We start from the raw sequence: 16,090 nt of genomic DNA, 5'->3' as shown, positions 1-16,090 counted from the left end.
TGTCAATTTTTGCTAACAGCGTGCTGCGGCCTGTGCGCTTAATGTAATCAATAGCTTAGTCCACTGTGATATACTTTAGTGAACACAATCCTTTTGGGATGCCTCCACTGACACTGCCATAAGTTGGATGGGAGAGGTCAACAATTAGTCTCCACTTGTTTGGTTGGTGGTGTTTGGGAATGACCCCGAACCTGCTAAGATGTAGATGTAGGACTAAAAATTCTTGGAAAGGGCCAGCAACACGTCCATGAGCAATCTCTTTGGTTAGGTAGCTCTTCATTGTTTCAAGGTGTTGAAGAGCACAACTTAAGTTTCACTTGGAAGACTCCATGGTTGTAATTGTTGCTTGAAGCCAATGTGAAAACCCACTGTGATTCCAGAGAGGAAGAAGTCAACCGGCGGTCTATTAGGGTGATCTGCCAGTGATTTTTTCCAGTTGCTTACATCTAATGGCGTTTTCGTTGCCCTGGCTGTGGGTGTATTTTGACATCAGATGGTTGATTGCTTAGGTGGTTTGTCCAAGCTGAGATCCTGTGAGTGTAGTTGCCACGTAAGTCCTTAGTGTGCACACCAATAATGTGCTGTTATGTCACCACTGCAGAGGAGAGAACGTGTTGATAACAATTAGACTGTAACCATTGCGTGGTACATGCATGACCTATACATGAGATTCGAGTGCACTAACTCACAAGTTACTAAAATTATCCCAACATTGCATGCACAATATGTTCAATATATGGCCTTGCCATGCACGGTGCACCACCAAGATCAAGCCAGCTTGAGATGTACATTGTGGCTACACTAAAAACACATGAATGCACAAGCCTTATATTTGTAACAATGCCATTTGCACATAAACATTAATACAATAGTGTACATAAAGAGTCAGCTAATGGAGATGAATATGAGTTATGACTGGTTATTGTGCTGCCTGTCTGTCTGCTTGTACATACACTGAGAAGCTTTGTGGTGCTTGTCCCGTGCTCTAGGGTTGTGGACACAATGGTAGCATATATGTTTGTAGCGACAGGAAGCCCTGGAGCAACCATTTGGGCTGTCATTCCAGTCCAGGCAGATTGGTTGGTTTTGGCACTGTGGCCATTGAGGAGGGTTTGGGTTAGGTGTGTTGTAAGGGGCAGATCTTTGTGGTTGATGACAATGAATAGCTTTCTCTGGGAAGGTCATATTCCAGATGGTGATGTCTATAACTGACCACTAAGTGATACGAGAAGCTGATGCTTTAAGGCAAAAGCGGCGATCATAGGTTACTCACTGGCCTTCACGACAGTCCTGTGATGCCCCTATTATTAGACTTTGATATCCCAGGAGGTTAGCAACCCGCTTGGGCTTTTGGCGAGAGATGATTGCCATGTAGATTACGAAGTACTGGACCCAATCAATGGTGTGGGATACCACAGGGGGTCGCTTACGGGTACGCTGGTCATCAGTATTGAAGCCAGCTGAGTCCAGGTAGCTTGGCAAGAGCTCTGCCATCTCTACAAACAGTCCATCCTCCACATGCTTCACAAGCCTTAAAGGGATGGGAGGGAGGCCATTGCTTATTAACACTGGTGGATGTAACTGCTCGGATGGGAATGGAGTGTCTGAATCATTGCTGTCCATGCTGAGAAGTTCATCATAGTCCGAATGGAGTCCCAGCTGTTGGATATGGGAGAGTTGGCTGCCACCAGGGGACTCATTGTAGGCTGTGGGACAGTACACAGAGGCAATGAGACAAGAGGGATATGCCAGTATGTGCACACTGCCAGCTTTTATGTTGTATATTATTTGAATTGAGTTACAGTGTATTGTAAAGGCTTAAACATGCATAGCACAAAGCATGGTGTACGTTAATTGGGCATGATACACATTATAATTTATGTGTGGTGTGCATTACAAAGGAGCATGAGCATGGTGTGTGTTATATAAAGCTTGGGTATGGCGTGCCATCCAATAATTAACTGCCACAACACAATGCATACTATATACAATAACTTACTGAAATCTTCGTTCTCAGCATCTTCTTCATCAGTGCTATCCTGGGGGTCAGTGACGGGTGGAGTGCTGTGACTGTGCGTTGATTGGCTGGCCTGATCAGTGGTATCCTGCACGTGATGGCTTGATCTTCGGGGTGTAGATAAAGTTGTTTCTTGAGACTGCGGCATATCCTTCACCACTGCTGACACAATGTCCAGGATGTCTGCTGCTGTTAAAGGGCGCGTCTTTGATCTCTTTGCAAAGGAAGTTCCAGTGCTTTTGGTTTTTCTTTCTTCCGTCCTGCCCTGGTAGAATCCCCGGATGTTTTACTGGCTCGCGATCCAGTCTTTGCTGGGGGTTTTTTGGGCGGAGCTTTCTTCTTCTGCCTTGTGGTCTTTTCTGTTGAATTCTTTGCATTTGATTGTGACTTCTTGCCTTTTGGCTTCGGAGGCATCTTGATAATGCTTGATGGCCACTTGTCAAATGGCTGACGCCATATGCTACTGTGCATGCGCTAGTACTCTTAGTAAAGCACTGTTATTCCTATTATTATCTCGTGTAGTGAAGCTTAAGTGTCAAGTTTATTATGCATCTTCAAAATTTACTAGAGGTACTTAACACTTTTTAACATGCTGAAAATGAAATCTTAGGTAAGTAGGTGTTTTAATTTTGCACTATGGTATGTATAAGTTGAGCTGGATCCTGAAAAACCGCTGAAATGAAAAGTGGATTTTTTCTGGAAAGAGTTAACATTTCAGTCAAACAGGTGATTAATGGTGACAGTAAAAGTGTCAACAACAGACATGTGTGGTTCAGCTCCATCACAAGTATGGGAACAGGTTGTAATAGAAATTACACCACTATGGCTTTCTTATGTATAGTGAAAATTTTGATAGCCCATAAATATTGCATCACGAATTTGAACGAAACTATTTTGAATTAGACTATGATACAGCTCATTTACCAGGTATGTTGAAATGCCACCTTTGGCAAATTTTAATATGCCTATTTGATACCAGTTTTGGAAAGAACAATTTTTGCCATTTTTTCAAAGCACTAAATTGGCTAAGGTTGGAAATTGTAATCAGAAAATCTGCCAATTTTGGAAAATATTTTTGCCAGATTTGGAAACATATAAAGTAAATGTGGCATCCTCAAAGCCTTGCCACAATTGGCAGATTACTTACTTTGCTTTTATAGCAAAGCATGGTACATTTAATTGTGGGTATTAATTTCCAGTTTTGGATTTAGTTTATATAAATGAGTTAGGAATCTACTGTAGTAGTGTGTTAGTAGGTTTAGGAAAATTCGCTGGTAGAATTAGGACACTCGCTAGTAGAATTAGGACATTCACTAGTAGAATTAGGACATTCGATGGAAATTTACATAGCAGGGTTAGTTAGTAGAGTTTGGGTTAGATATAATAATCTGTGAAATCAGATAAAACTAAAAGCACTTTGATATAAATTATTGCCTATTATGGAAACTTAAATCCATAATCAAAGTTCTATGGCACGCTATATAAGTGTACACTTAATATTCCCAAAACTGGCAAGGTTTGAAGGATGCCACATTTGGCTACTAGTAAGAGAGTTGCTAAACTTAGCAACATTGAAACAGCCAGTGGGAATCCTCAGGTTGCCAAATTGGTATAACTTCTAATGGTTGGCACCAAATCTGGCTATAACCTAGAACTTGCCAATTATGGAAATCACTTGATTCCATGATTTGCCACCAATGGCAACTTTTAGGTATATTAAAAGTTGCCAATAGTGGCTCCAAAACATACCTCCATTTACAGGGTTACTAAATCATTTAGTCACCTGACATGTTCATTTAGTCATCTACACATATTCATTTAGTGACCCACTCTCAAGCAATTTTGTACATGATAAATGATTATTACTCGAAAGGTACACTGGAGTACTTGATAATACTGTAATACAATTCTTCTCCGTGTTCTGCAAATAATTCTGGACAAATAGTAGACTAAGCGGTATACCTACTGTAGCTCTAGACGTTACTCTGGTTACCAGTCAAATAATTATTTTGTGGGTGCTGCAAGGACTTCAGGAAGAAACATTCTGCATTGCTCTTTCACCACATCCTAATGCTCTGGCTATAAAAGTATGTACTTTAAACCATAGTCTAAATAAGTTAGACACTATGACCAATGGGAACTAAGTGATTTAGTAAAACCTCTGGCTCTTAGTAGCATCCTCGATGCACTCGGGACGCTACAGCCTCGAGCCATCGGGATTACTAAATTGCTTAGTTCCTTTGGTATTGGTGTCTAACTATTATATATGTTTAGTGAGTGAAGTAGTGCCACACATGAGTCAAATTTCAATTTCTTGTGTAATCGAATCAATAATTTATTAATGTTTTTGAGGATTCAGCTCAAAGTGTACATACTATAAGAGGAGTGGACATGTTTCATGTGCTTCATAAAATTATTGTTTAAATTACATAGCTTTGCATGATATTTCCATATATGTTTTGGTTCCAACTATGGAAGAAAATTGTGGACCTATTTTATCCACTTTTTAAGATTTTCACTAGTATGTAATTTCAATCCAAAAATGGATGGAATTAAATGACACATTTCTTCTAGCTACAGTGTGTATAGTGACTGAAATGAGTAATAATCATCCAAATGAGGATTTTATAGTCATCCAATATTGGATGATGTTGTAACGTTATCATTGATATTTCATGTGAACCTCAGTAGTTACGTACATTACAAAACAAGCAAATAGTGGGGCCGGTTGTTTCAATAATTAAATCAAGTTTCATGTATGCTTTACCATGTACACTTAGTTTTCAAACCTTAAGTTGAGGTGGTAATAATAATTATTTAATGTTGTTCACTTATTAACACTCACCTTTGTTCCTTCCTTTTATCTTGGTGCTTCACCTGTAAAGTGTTGCAGGCTACCCATTATCAACTGATGGTGGGGTGGTTTGGTAAGTGCCTGAGGTCTCGGCTGCCTTGGGTGCAACTTAAAATACACTGCTAGTTTTGTTCCTAATATTTTAAGCAGGCCAAATTTATGAAGCGTGGAATGATATTTGAATGAAAGATACTTGGGTAAGCAGGGAAGAATTTGGATTAAGAATACCTTCCCAGTCTTCCAAATTCTTCCAATGCCGGCCACTCCTAGTGCCTACTAGGCAACATCCTAGTGAAACCTCAGGCGGTCTGCTCCTTCTGTAAGGATTGGATGTGCTGCAACTGCAGCCTTGTATAGAGGGTGCAACAAGCACCTAACACACACACACATACGACGTGTGTATAAAGTTGGCTGACACAGCCCTGGCACACCTACAGTGCAGAGAACACAACGGCTGACCTAGCCGTAGCACACCTATGGTGCAGGGGACAAAATGGCTGGCATAGCCCTGGCACACCTGTGGTGCAGAGAACACAACAGCAGTAACATACAATGTACAAGTAGGGGTGAATTCTACATTTAACAGCTATGCATGCATACAAATGAACACTATCTGCTCACCAGGTGCTGGTAAGTATTATCAATGGTTGCTGAACCAGTGGTGACACAGGTATTGCCTACAAGGAGGTAGTGGTGTACCCCCCTTCGACGTAACAGTGTAGTGCATTCAAGTGATCTGTAGGCATTACAAGAAATACGAGACTGTCCTGCCAGAGATATTTGAAAGCAAAAAAAAATTTTTTTGTCTTCAGCAGGAAATCTTACACTTGTAGTTGCCTAACAAGTGTCAGCTAGCAGCTCAAACTAGCTAGTGAAAGCCAAATAAGTGCCATATATATATATATGTTAATTATATACACACATAAGAGGACTGGTAGATATCATGAGTAGGTTGTAGCCACTAATTGCATGAATATGTTGAATTTCTTGGGGTAAGACACAAAGAGGAATGTGGGGTGGGTGGGTATTAATTTCCTTCTGGTGGAGCTCTCGTCAGGTGTCACGACACATTGGCTGAGCACGTGCTACTGCGCATGCGTTAAGCATTCTTAATGGAGCCCAACTACTCCAATTAATACTTGTGTGATGGGTATACCGTCTCTGATTCCTGACACCCCTATATCAGTAAGTTTTTTATATTTATTTTGCACGCTATTTGTCGTTCCAACATTAACCTCCTTTAACTTCTTTAAAGGTCATTTAATGTTGTTCACTTATTAACACTCACCTTTGTTCCTTCCTTTTATCTTGGTGCTTCACCTGCTAAGTGTTGCAGGTTACCCACTATCAACTGATGGTGGGGTGGTTTGGTAAGTGCCTGAGGTCTCGGCTGCCTTGGGTGCAGCTTAAAATACACTGCTAGTTTTGTTCCTAATATTTTAAGCAGGCCAAATTTATAAAACGTGGAATGATATTTGAATGACAGATACTTGGGTAAGCAGAGAAGAATTTGGATTAAGAATACCTTCCCAGTCTTCCAAATTCTTCCAATGCCGGCCAAAGAGAGGGGGAACGCGGGCAGCAGAGACCTCTCACCCAAAGGATCTGGAATATGATGTACCATATCAGTTTGTTTAAACTGCAATAAATAACATCTGGGTATGATTGACAAGTAATAATAAATTACAGCAACATAACAAACTGTATTACTGACATACATAATAATGCAGTAAAGGTGCCAAGTTGACAAGTAAGTACCTCTGAAGCCTATCTAATGTTTACAAGCATGGTAGAAAAGCTGTTACTTGTTTGTATTTTTACATGATGGTGTGACCAGTTGCTGGGAGAACCTGGCTAACTCATGTGGTGGCATCCTTATGTATCATTGGTAGGCGTCACTTTTCCAGCAGCCCAGCATCTTGATGCACCAGTCTGGAATGTCTGCTTGAGCTGCCGATGTAGCTGCACTAATGCGAAAGCTGTGCGTGTTGTAACTGCATGTCTGCAGCCAGAGTTTGGTAAGCACAACATCCAGTGAAGCTCTGAGGGCTTGGCGGGTTAGCCCTTGTCCTTTTTTGGTGAGGAACAATGGTCCTGGCTGGTTGCCCCTTAACACTAGGTATGGTAGAATACCGGTGACTGGGCAGACTGGGTGATCGGTTTCCCCAAGGTATAGTGTCATTCCCTTCCAAAAGGGGTCGGTCTTTGACTGCTTAATGGATACTGCAATTAGACATGGATGGTCCCTATTATCAAGGGAGATACCAGCTAGTGAAAGGTGAGTCCCCGGGTCATAGGTACCCTGGCAGGGGACTGTGAACTCGCTGACCCAAAGGAATCCAAAAAATGCCAAGCAGTATGCAGCCCAAAGCATGATGTTCGAGTGAGAGCATGGCAGTTGGGAGAGGCAGTCTTTAATGCTGCACTTAATCTGAAGGGTAATGGGTAAGTGGGTCCTTTGAGGTGTCACAATGGTCTGGGTTCTTTTGATACTTCTGAGTGCCAGCTGAAGTCTAGGAGTGAGTTGCTCCTTGAAAGAACTGTGCATGCCAGCGATAACATGCATGTGACGAATAGCTGCAAGATAGACCTTTATGGTAGCATGGGAAATGTTCTTTGAAGCCAAGTGAGAAATAAACAGTAGCAAGGCTGACTCGTTGGCTGGCAGTACTTGGTTCCCTGAAGCACTGCAGAAGGAGGTGAAGCTTTGTTCTCCAGCAGAGTAAGTGTGTCTGGTAGCAGGAGCTAGTCCCTCAGTGAGATATCCATGCGAGATGCTACTGAGGTGGTTGAGAGTCATCCCACTCCTTCCCGGACCTGCAAGCAGATGGTATTGGTATTGTGTGCATTACTTTCATTAAGATTATGTACAAGCATTTTTTTTACAAGTGTGTATTTGTAAGTGTATTGGTATATGATGTGCAAATGATTAATTTATTTTGATTATTGGAGGTTATGCAAGGTCTTAGCGAGTACAGAACATACAAACAGTTTGTTTAAAAAGTTTTATGAATGTTTCAGATGTCCAGTCCAACTGGCGCAGGGAGATCAGTTGAAGGAGGGGTGGAGGAAGAAATGTTGGAGCATGGGATGCCTCTGGATGTAGTTGGAAGAACTGGTACATCTGGTTTCTTGACAGCGCATCTGCCAACGTATTCAGAACTCCTGGAAGGTGAGATGCAGTGATGGATATGTCGAAGTAGGCCATGAAGAACCAGAGGCATCTCAGCAGGTGCATCACCAACTTGTCTTTGGATGAGCCTTTGTTGATTGCCTCTACAAGGGCAAGATTGTCACAATTAAATTCTATCCTCCGCCTGGAAAGTGTGGTGCCCCACACCATACAGCTGAACAAGATGGGTATGAGCTCTTTGGCCATAATACCGATTTCCGCCCAATCAGCAGGCCACTTGTACTGGAGCCAGTGGCCAGCAAACCATGCACCACTCCCCCATTAGCCAGATGCATCTGTTTCTATGCGGCAGTCCGGTGCACTGCCACTTGGGGTAAAGTGGAGAAAGCTGACCCCATTCCAGTGAGTGACAAAGACATACCACCAGTGTAGATCTGAACGAAAGGCAGCTGATAGTTTCTTCCGGTGAGATGGCTGTTTTAGCTTGGCAGCTACACTGTACATTCTTGAGAGAAATGTGCGCCCTAGACATACTACTTTGGTTGCATGCTGGAGGAGACCCACTAGTGATAGAATCTGCCTCTTGGTGGCTTTCCTCCTGGTTAACTAGGTTTTCACTTGGTGGCAAATACGGCATAGTTTGTCTGTAGGGAGTCTGGCTTCCATTCTCACAGTGTCTAGGACAATGCCCAGAAAGGTAAGTGATGTGGATGGACCTTCAACCTTTTCCAAGGCCAATAGAACTCCAAGATGGAGATAAACTGACTTGATGATGTCCAGGTTCCGTTGACAGGTCGTTGAGTGGGGAGGGGCTAGTATAAGGAAATCATCAAGATAATGCATAATTGGGGAAACACCCTGCTACTCTAGGATCCACGATAGCAGGTCTGCTAGTACATTAAAAAGCTTAGGGGCGGAGCGAAGCCCAAAGGGTAGGCAAGTATCAATATACAGTTGTTGTTTCCATCTCATCACAAGCAAGTGGTGATCAGCAGGATTAACCGGCAATAAGCGAAATACACTTTTTATGTCTATCTTCGTCAGTAAAGTTCCTCTTCCCATACTCTGGGCTTGTGTAATGGCATTATCCACAGTGATGTAGCTCAGAGAGCAAAGCTCTTTGGAAATACCACTGTTCACACTGTGGCCTTTTGGGTGGGATAAGTTCACAATCAGCTGCCACTTGTTTGGCTGATGATCCTTTGGTATGACGCCAAACCTGCTGATATGGGCATGAGGAACTGAGGAATAGGAGAATGGACCTGAAACACGGCCCAGTGCCACCTCATCTGCCAAGTAGCTCTCGACCACCTCAGGATGTTGTAATACACACTGCAAGTTCCGTTTAGCTGATTTGACCCTGGTTGTGCAAGGGGTAAAGCCAAGACGGAATCCTTCTTGAATGCCCAAAATAAAGAAATTGACAAGGGGCGTGTTTGGATACTTGGCCAACAGGATGTGCCAGTTATCTACAATCAATGGAGAGGTGATCCTGGTAGCTGCTGCTGGTACTCGCAGCGTGTTGGCTGGTTCTGTAGGTTGGCTAGTCCACTCCTGGATCCATTTCTCGTATGGTACGGGCTTGGTGGTAATCAAAACTTTTCCCATGCCCTTTGATGTGAAGGCTGTGTGAATAAAAGGGCATGGAATATTGTAAGTGTGGGATGTGGCAACAAATATGTGTTGAGAAAAGAAGGGGGGAGGGTTGCATTATATTATGATTATGAGTGATGCGATGTGATTGCATATTATATTATTATTGACAAAAGAAAGAGCATGCAAAGAAATAAACACAATTAATACATGATAAGTCCAAAGTTACTGGTGTTCTCTATTCTTTGCCACTTCTAGGTAGTTAAAAGGCCCTTTGTTGACCCATCAGAGGCTGAGGCTGCTTTGGTTTGTTTGGACGAAACATTGCCTTGTGATCCTTATCCATAATACGGTAATTGTGGGCACATCGGTAACAGATGTGTTCAAACTTGCACTCGTGGTGTGGGCACTGAGGGCCAGGAGTGTCATTCCAATCTAGGAAGATAGGATGATTGGTGGCTGAGGTTCTTTTGGAAGGTCTGTAAGCTGCACGTTGTGGCACATTAGCTATGGGAACACTTCGTGGAGACTATCTTAGGAAAGGCCAAGTTCCATAGTGTTATGTCTATTGTAGACCACTGCTGAAGTCCCAGGGCAGAAGCCTTTAGGCAAAAACATTGATCATACACATTCCAACGGCCTTCCTGACACAGCAGTGATGTTTGTATTATGCGGTTTTGGTATCCCAAGAGGTCTGGGGTGCGTTCTGGTTGTGAGCGATGAATAACTGCAGTGAATACACTAAAACACTGCACCCATTCAATGATACTTGTGACCTGTTGAATTTTTTGGCTGGTGGCTGCCTGGTCACTGGCAAGATGATCGGAGGAGTCAAGTCGATCTGGAGACAGCTCCCCCATTTCAGTGAACAGGCCGTCTTGGATTCTCTGCACTAACTTTGCAGGAACGGGTGGTAAGCAGCTGCTAAACATCACTGGAGGCAGCGCACTGCTCTCTGGACGAGTGGGCTGTCTACTGGTGGCTGGTGGTAGGGGTTCCGGGTATGTTGGCAATTCCCCCATCTGATGTACATGCTGGAGTTGGTTACCGTTGGGCAGTCGGTTCAAAGCTAGAGGCAGGAAATGGACAACCGTTGTGAGAATAGGAATATGTCTAGTGTTTTATCATGCTTTTTAAAATTTTTTTTTTATAATAATAATAAGTATTATATGTTTAATCGTACGGGGGGTAGCATATTAAATTAGGAACAATTATCTCAGGAAACATTCACACATTAACAGTAAAAGGTGACAAAGCTTACCAAAATCTGGAGTGTCTTCAGATTCAGAAGGAGTTTGGCTTGGGGACGTCAAGGCTCCAGTGCTAATGGCGGCAGGGGTAGGTACACCCGGAGTAACAGCGGCGGGGTGGTCTGGACCAGAAGCAGAGAGATCGTCGCGTGTAAGGGTTGGCTGGTTACGGCGAGCTCCTAGTATTGCGTTGACGATAATCGGTATATCCGCCGTGGTTAATGGTCTGGGCTGGTTCTCTTCTTCATGAACTCGTGAAGACGGCATCCTCTTGGGTCGCTTGGGGTTCGACATTGTCTGTGCGTTGGCTGAACTCTGGCGTTTCCGCAAGGCGTCGGCTCCGGATCTTGTTCCCCTAGAACCAGTCGTTCTTTGACTACTCTGAGTCATCTTTTTGGCTTTTCCTTTAGGCATATTAATTTCCTTCTGGTGGGGCTCTCGTCAGGTGTCACGACACATAGGCTGAGCACATGCTACTGCGCATGCGTTAAGCATTCTTAATGGAGCCCAACTACTCCATTGTGTGATGGGTATACTGTCTCTGATTCCTGACACCCCTATATCAGTAAGTTTTTTATATTTATTTTGCACGCTATTGGTTGTTCCAACATTAACCTTCTTTAACTTATTTAAAGGTCATGTAATGTGCCATAGTGTACAATTGCTCCTTATAGTTTTTCTCTGTTCAACAATAAACATTGCTTTGATATGTCTTTCTTTATAATATTGTAATATTTTGAATGAAACATTTGCGCAATATATTTTAGTAGCACTTGAATTGTATTGACCTATCTCTAAAGAGCTATTACACAAGCAGAAATGTTTAGTTTAAATTGAATGCATAAGCATAATCATTTTGTGAACAGGTTTGTAAAATCACCATTTTGAAAAGCCAGTGTTGTACCAAACAGTATCATCAAATAGTTGTTTACTGATTACCTTGTCACTATAGAATTGCCACACTCCTTTACATGACTAATATAATACATATATCCAAAGATCAAAACACTTGGTCTGGTTATATAATGTCTAATCCAAAACAGCCAAGCTGTAAAAAAGGGTACAGCCCCCAAAAAACCATGGTGAAAAAAGATGTGAAATCCAAGGTGGTGGCCAAGAAATGGCTGTGATGGTAGGTTAATGGTAAAAATTTAAATAATGACTATTTAGGTGAATTTGGTGCCACTTGGTGTTGGCCCAAAATTCACCTGTAGTGCCATAAATTATAGTCGGTATCATTATAATTTTTGTGAATTGTCATACATTCTTTATTGGACAAATAAAATAAATTGGAAGTTGTGCACTAAATCTTCTGGTACTTTTAAGATGTCATGGCAGAGTGTTTAACAATCAGAACACACCACCACAACCTTAATGTACAGATTTGCATTATCACACCCCTTAATCGTCTAACAGTAGAAAATAGGACATGGCAACCATGCCTCTTCATGTTATGTACAGCTCACTTTTGTGAAATGGCTATTCTATAACAGAAAAGTTAACAAATTAGCTATTTAAAAAAATTAAAAGGAAGTAGGGATCAGAAGGAAACAAGGTCAAAAATGCTTTCAGCTGAGATGAGAAACAATCCACGCAACAAAAAGTAAGGAAACACAAATATATGGCTACTTGCTAAAAGGAGACACGTTTTATTCCCTACTTTCTTGCTAACATCTTGAAATAAGACTATCAAATTAGCCAAAAGTAGGGATTAAAATGTGTCTCATTTTAGCAAGTAGCTATCTAATCTTGTTTCCTTACTTTTTGTTGCATGGATCATTTCTAATCTCAACTGTAACATTTTTGACCTTGTTTCCTTATGATCCCTACTTCCTTTTAAATTTTTTAGTTCTTTTAAATTTTAATAGCTATTTTTTTACACTTTTTTGCCAAGCTAGCTAGCTATTTTACACTCCTGCATAGTACAAATATCACTCTTTTTCATACACGATAAGTGCCTCTAAAAATAGTTATTGTCTTTGTCTTTAAAAAGCTATCATAGCACTAGTTAAAGGCTTCAATAGAGGATATGCAATGCCGAAAACATTCTAATAAGCACGTGATCTTTTGACGGTGAATGAAGTGCAAATTGATTCATAGCGTGGCAGTATGGTGGCAATATTAACGATTCTTACAGAGCTGTGACTTCTTCTACCCAGGAGATAGTATAACTAGCAAGTGAAAGGCTGCCTGTAGCGTTAGTGATGAGTTATAGTCCTAGCGAAGTTATCAGCGTTTCTTACGGAGAGGTGATTTCTTCTATCTAGGAGGTAGTACACCTGGTAAGAGAAAGTCTGCCTGTAGCATTAGTGGTGAGTTATAGTCTGAGCTGCATTAGCTACCCATACTTTTGTATGGGGTTTTCACAAAATTTTGATAGTCGTTCACTGTCAACTTGTTTTGGAAAGCGCCGCCGCACTACTGTAATTGATCATTTTTCTTTCGAAGAATATAACACGCGTATCCTCTATTGCATTTCTAAAGGCCTAAATGGTTAGATTTAACAGTGAAGCATCGCTGGAGAGTTTATCATTATGAATGGAACCCCCATGTAGAAGACTGTATCAAGGCACGATTGCCTCTCAAATAACTAAACTGGTAAGACTATAAAATAGCTATACAACATTAATATAGGTTAGAGATAACTACTTGACTGGTCTTACAGCACACTTTGTTAAAATCACATGTTCAGTTAGTGACACACACCGCAACTATCAAGCACCACAACTATCAATTATCCTTCATGAAGAACAAGAAAGGCTTGGATGATGAACAGTATGGTACAGTGGATGAAACATAATTGAAACAATAGATCCATGAATCCACAGTCATTACCTTGGCTGTCTGAAACTTCTGGAGCCGTACACCCAGCACTACCAGGTCTTACGGCAGGCAGACAAAATGCAGCTGCATTTCAAAAAAATTTTTAAAATTTACTTACATTGAATCATTTGACTTTTAGCTTCAAAGTGCAGCATCACTACAGCAGTACTAATGCATTCCAGGTGGTTTTTTTTGGGTAAAATGTGTTGTAAGGCTGTTTTTTAAAGTACGAAAAATTGCAAAACCGTATGATTTTTTTACCAATCCCGCCTTATTAAGTACTACCATACTTAATGATAAGCACAATTAAAACTTATATTTTGAAAGTGAAGTAGCATGCCAGCAACATAAACTAGTGAAACAAGAATTATGGTAGCTATTACAACGTAGTTGTAAGAGGAATATTTCCTTCTTTAGCATTGAGCAGTAGGTTGGACAATATTGAAATAGTCTTTCTGTGGTTATTGTGTAGCCTATTATCATGATTAGTACAAATATCATGGTACCGAAATGAACTAAAAGTCAAGTACACCAAACCACTTTACGTATTATGTTGGTATGGGTGAAGTTTTTTACTACCACATACCACAACTGCAAGAAGTTTAGAAAAACCAGCTAACTTATCACTTATGAAGATGCCATGAGTATTGAATGATGCATAGATCCTATGCATAGCTAGCAGATAATTTACTAAGGGTTACTCTAAATGTAAGGAATTTTTATTCTACAATCACAGTAGTGCTGCATCCTACAGTACACACATGCTTGATGTGTATTCTAAAAATTAGTGTATCACTTTGCATAGTAGTGCATTGTTTAGGCTATTTTGCTAGTTCAAGGAGGCTGAAGTACTGAATGACATGTACATTATCACATTGTTAACACATGTAAGTGTGTAGTTGCCTCAAGAAGTAGTTGCATTGTTGCTATCAAGAGTTTATAATGTGTTAGGGAGAGTATCGAACTTCGCTATACACAATGAAAAATGAGCCCGTAAAGTAGCCCACATACCTTTGTGTCCTCTCGTAAATCTGACCACTGTTGATTGCCCAGATTTAACACCTTCTTTGTTTGGTCGGGTGGTCCGCATTGAATCCCTATGGCTAAAGCCCCATCTAGACGTCTCACTTTCACGATCAGAACTGTCGAGGCATGGAATGGCAACCATGATGAAACCTCGAATTAAGACGTCACGCGCAAAGTTGATATCTATGGCTTTCGAGGTTAGTTGGCTGTGCCTTTCTTTTTGTACTGAGTTCCTCAGCGCGTTGTGTCATACTTTTACAATGCTCTTTCACTCTAAGTCTAAATATTACAGGGGGAGTTCCTGAACCCCCCGGAACCCCCCCTCCCTATGCCCCTGTACTGGTATATCACCCAACCGTATTGAGAAGATGGTATAATGATGTTAAGTTAAGTCTATGTAGTGAAGCTTAAGTGTCAAGTTTATTATGTATCTTCAAAATTTACTAGAGGTACTTAGCACTTTCTACAGTGCTGAAAATGAAATCTTAAAGTAAAAGACCAGGTTAAGAAGATGCGTTTCTTTTATCACCCCAACCATATTAAGCAGATGGTATAATGATGTATCAAACAAATGCAGCAATATCAATATGAAGTAATAACCATCACTGTTGATTGCTTTGTCACTATAGGATGGATGTACCCCTCTATATGGTGCTGCACTAAATAGTCATTCTCAAGTAGTGGAGATGTTGATCAAGTCAGAAGCAGATGTTAATGCTGCTAATAAAGTGAGGCAGTAATTATGTACATTATTGAAATATTGTTTGCTTGTACTCCTGGTGTTTCCTTGTTATGCAGACAAACTGCAAAACATTATTTTTAGTAATGCCATAAAATACACTGTAAGTCTATATCATTATAATTCTTGTGAATTGTCAAAAATTCTTTATTGGACAAATGGAAAAAATTAGAAGTCGTGCACTAAAACTTCTGGTGCTTTTGAGATGGCTTGACACAGTGCTTAAACAATCAGAACACACCCTTAATGTACAGATATGCATCACTACACCCCTTAATTGTCTAATAGTAGAAAATAGGACATGGCAACCACACCTCTTCATCTTATGTGCAGCTCACTTTCGATAAATGGTGAGGTTTAGACACTCTAATAAAGCAGTCACAGCTACACACATATATCATGGTTATTCTATAACAGAAAGTTAACAAACTAGCTATTTGAAATTTTGTTTAAATTTGAAAGGAAGTAGGGATCATAAGGAAACAAGGTTAAAAATGTTACAGCTGAGATAAGAAATGATCCACGCAACAAAAGTAAAGAAACAAGATTAGATTGCTACTTGCTAAAATGAGACACATTTTATTTCCTACTTTTGGCTAACATCTTGAAATGAGACTATCAAATTAGCCAAAAGTAGGGATTAAAGTGTGTGTTG

At 40.9% G+C, this 16,090-nt stretch overlaps 1 protein-coding gene across 1 annotated transcript; it reads right to left on the bottom strand.

Moving 5' to 3' along the window:
• Window positions 1–6,753: 6,753 nt before the first annotated feature.
• LOC136253607 (uncharacterized) lies at window positions 6,754–7,671 on the bottom strand. Its single transcript, XM_066046273.1, has one exon. The coding sequence runs from the start codon at window positions 7,669–7,671 to the stop codon at window positions 6,754–6,756; it is 918 nt and encodes a 305-aa protein (XP_065902345.1).
• Window positions 7,672–16,090: the final 8,419 nt, after the last annotated feature.

The sequence above is a fragment of the Dysidea avara genome, chromosome 4 (assembly GCF_963678975.1).
Source record: "Dysidea avara chromosome 4, odDysAvar1.4, whole genome shotgun sequence".
Classification (NCBI taxonomy): domain Eukaryota; kingdom Metazoa; phylum Porifera; class Demospongiae; order Dictyoceratida; family Dysideidae; genus Dysidea; species Dysidea avara.
This window is presented reverse-complemented; position numbering and strand designations above follow the sequence as displayed.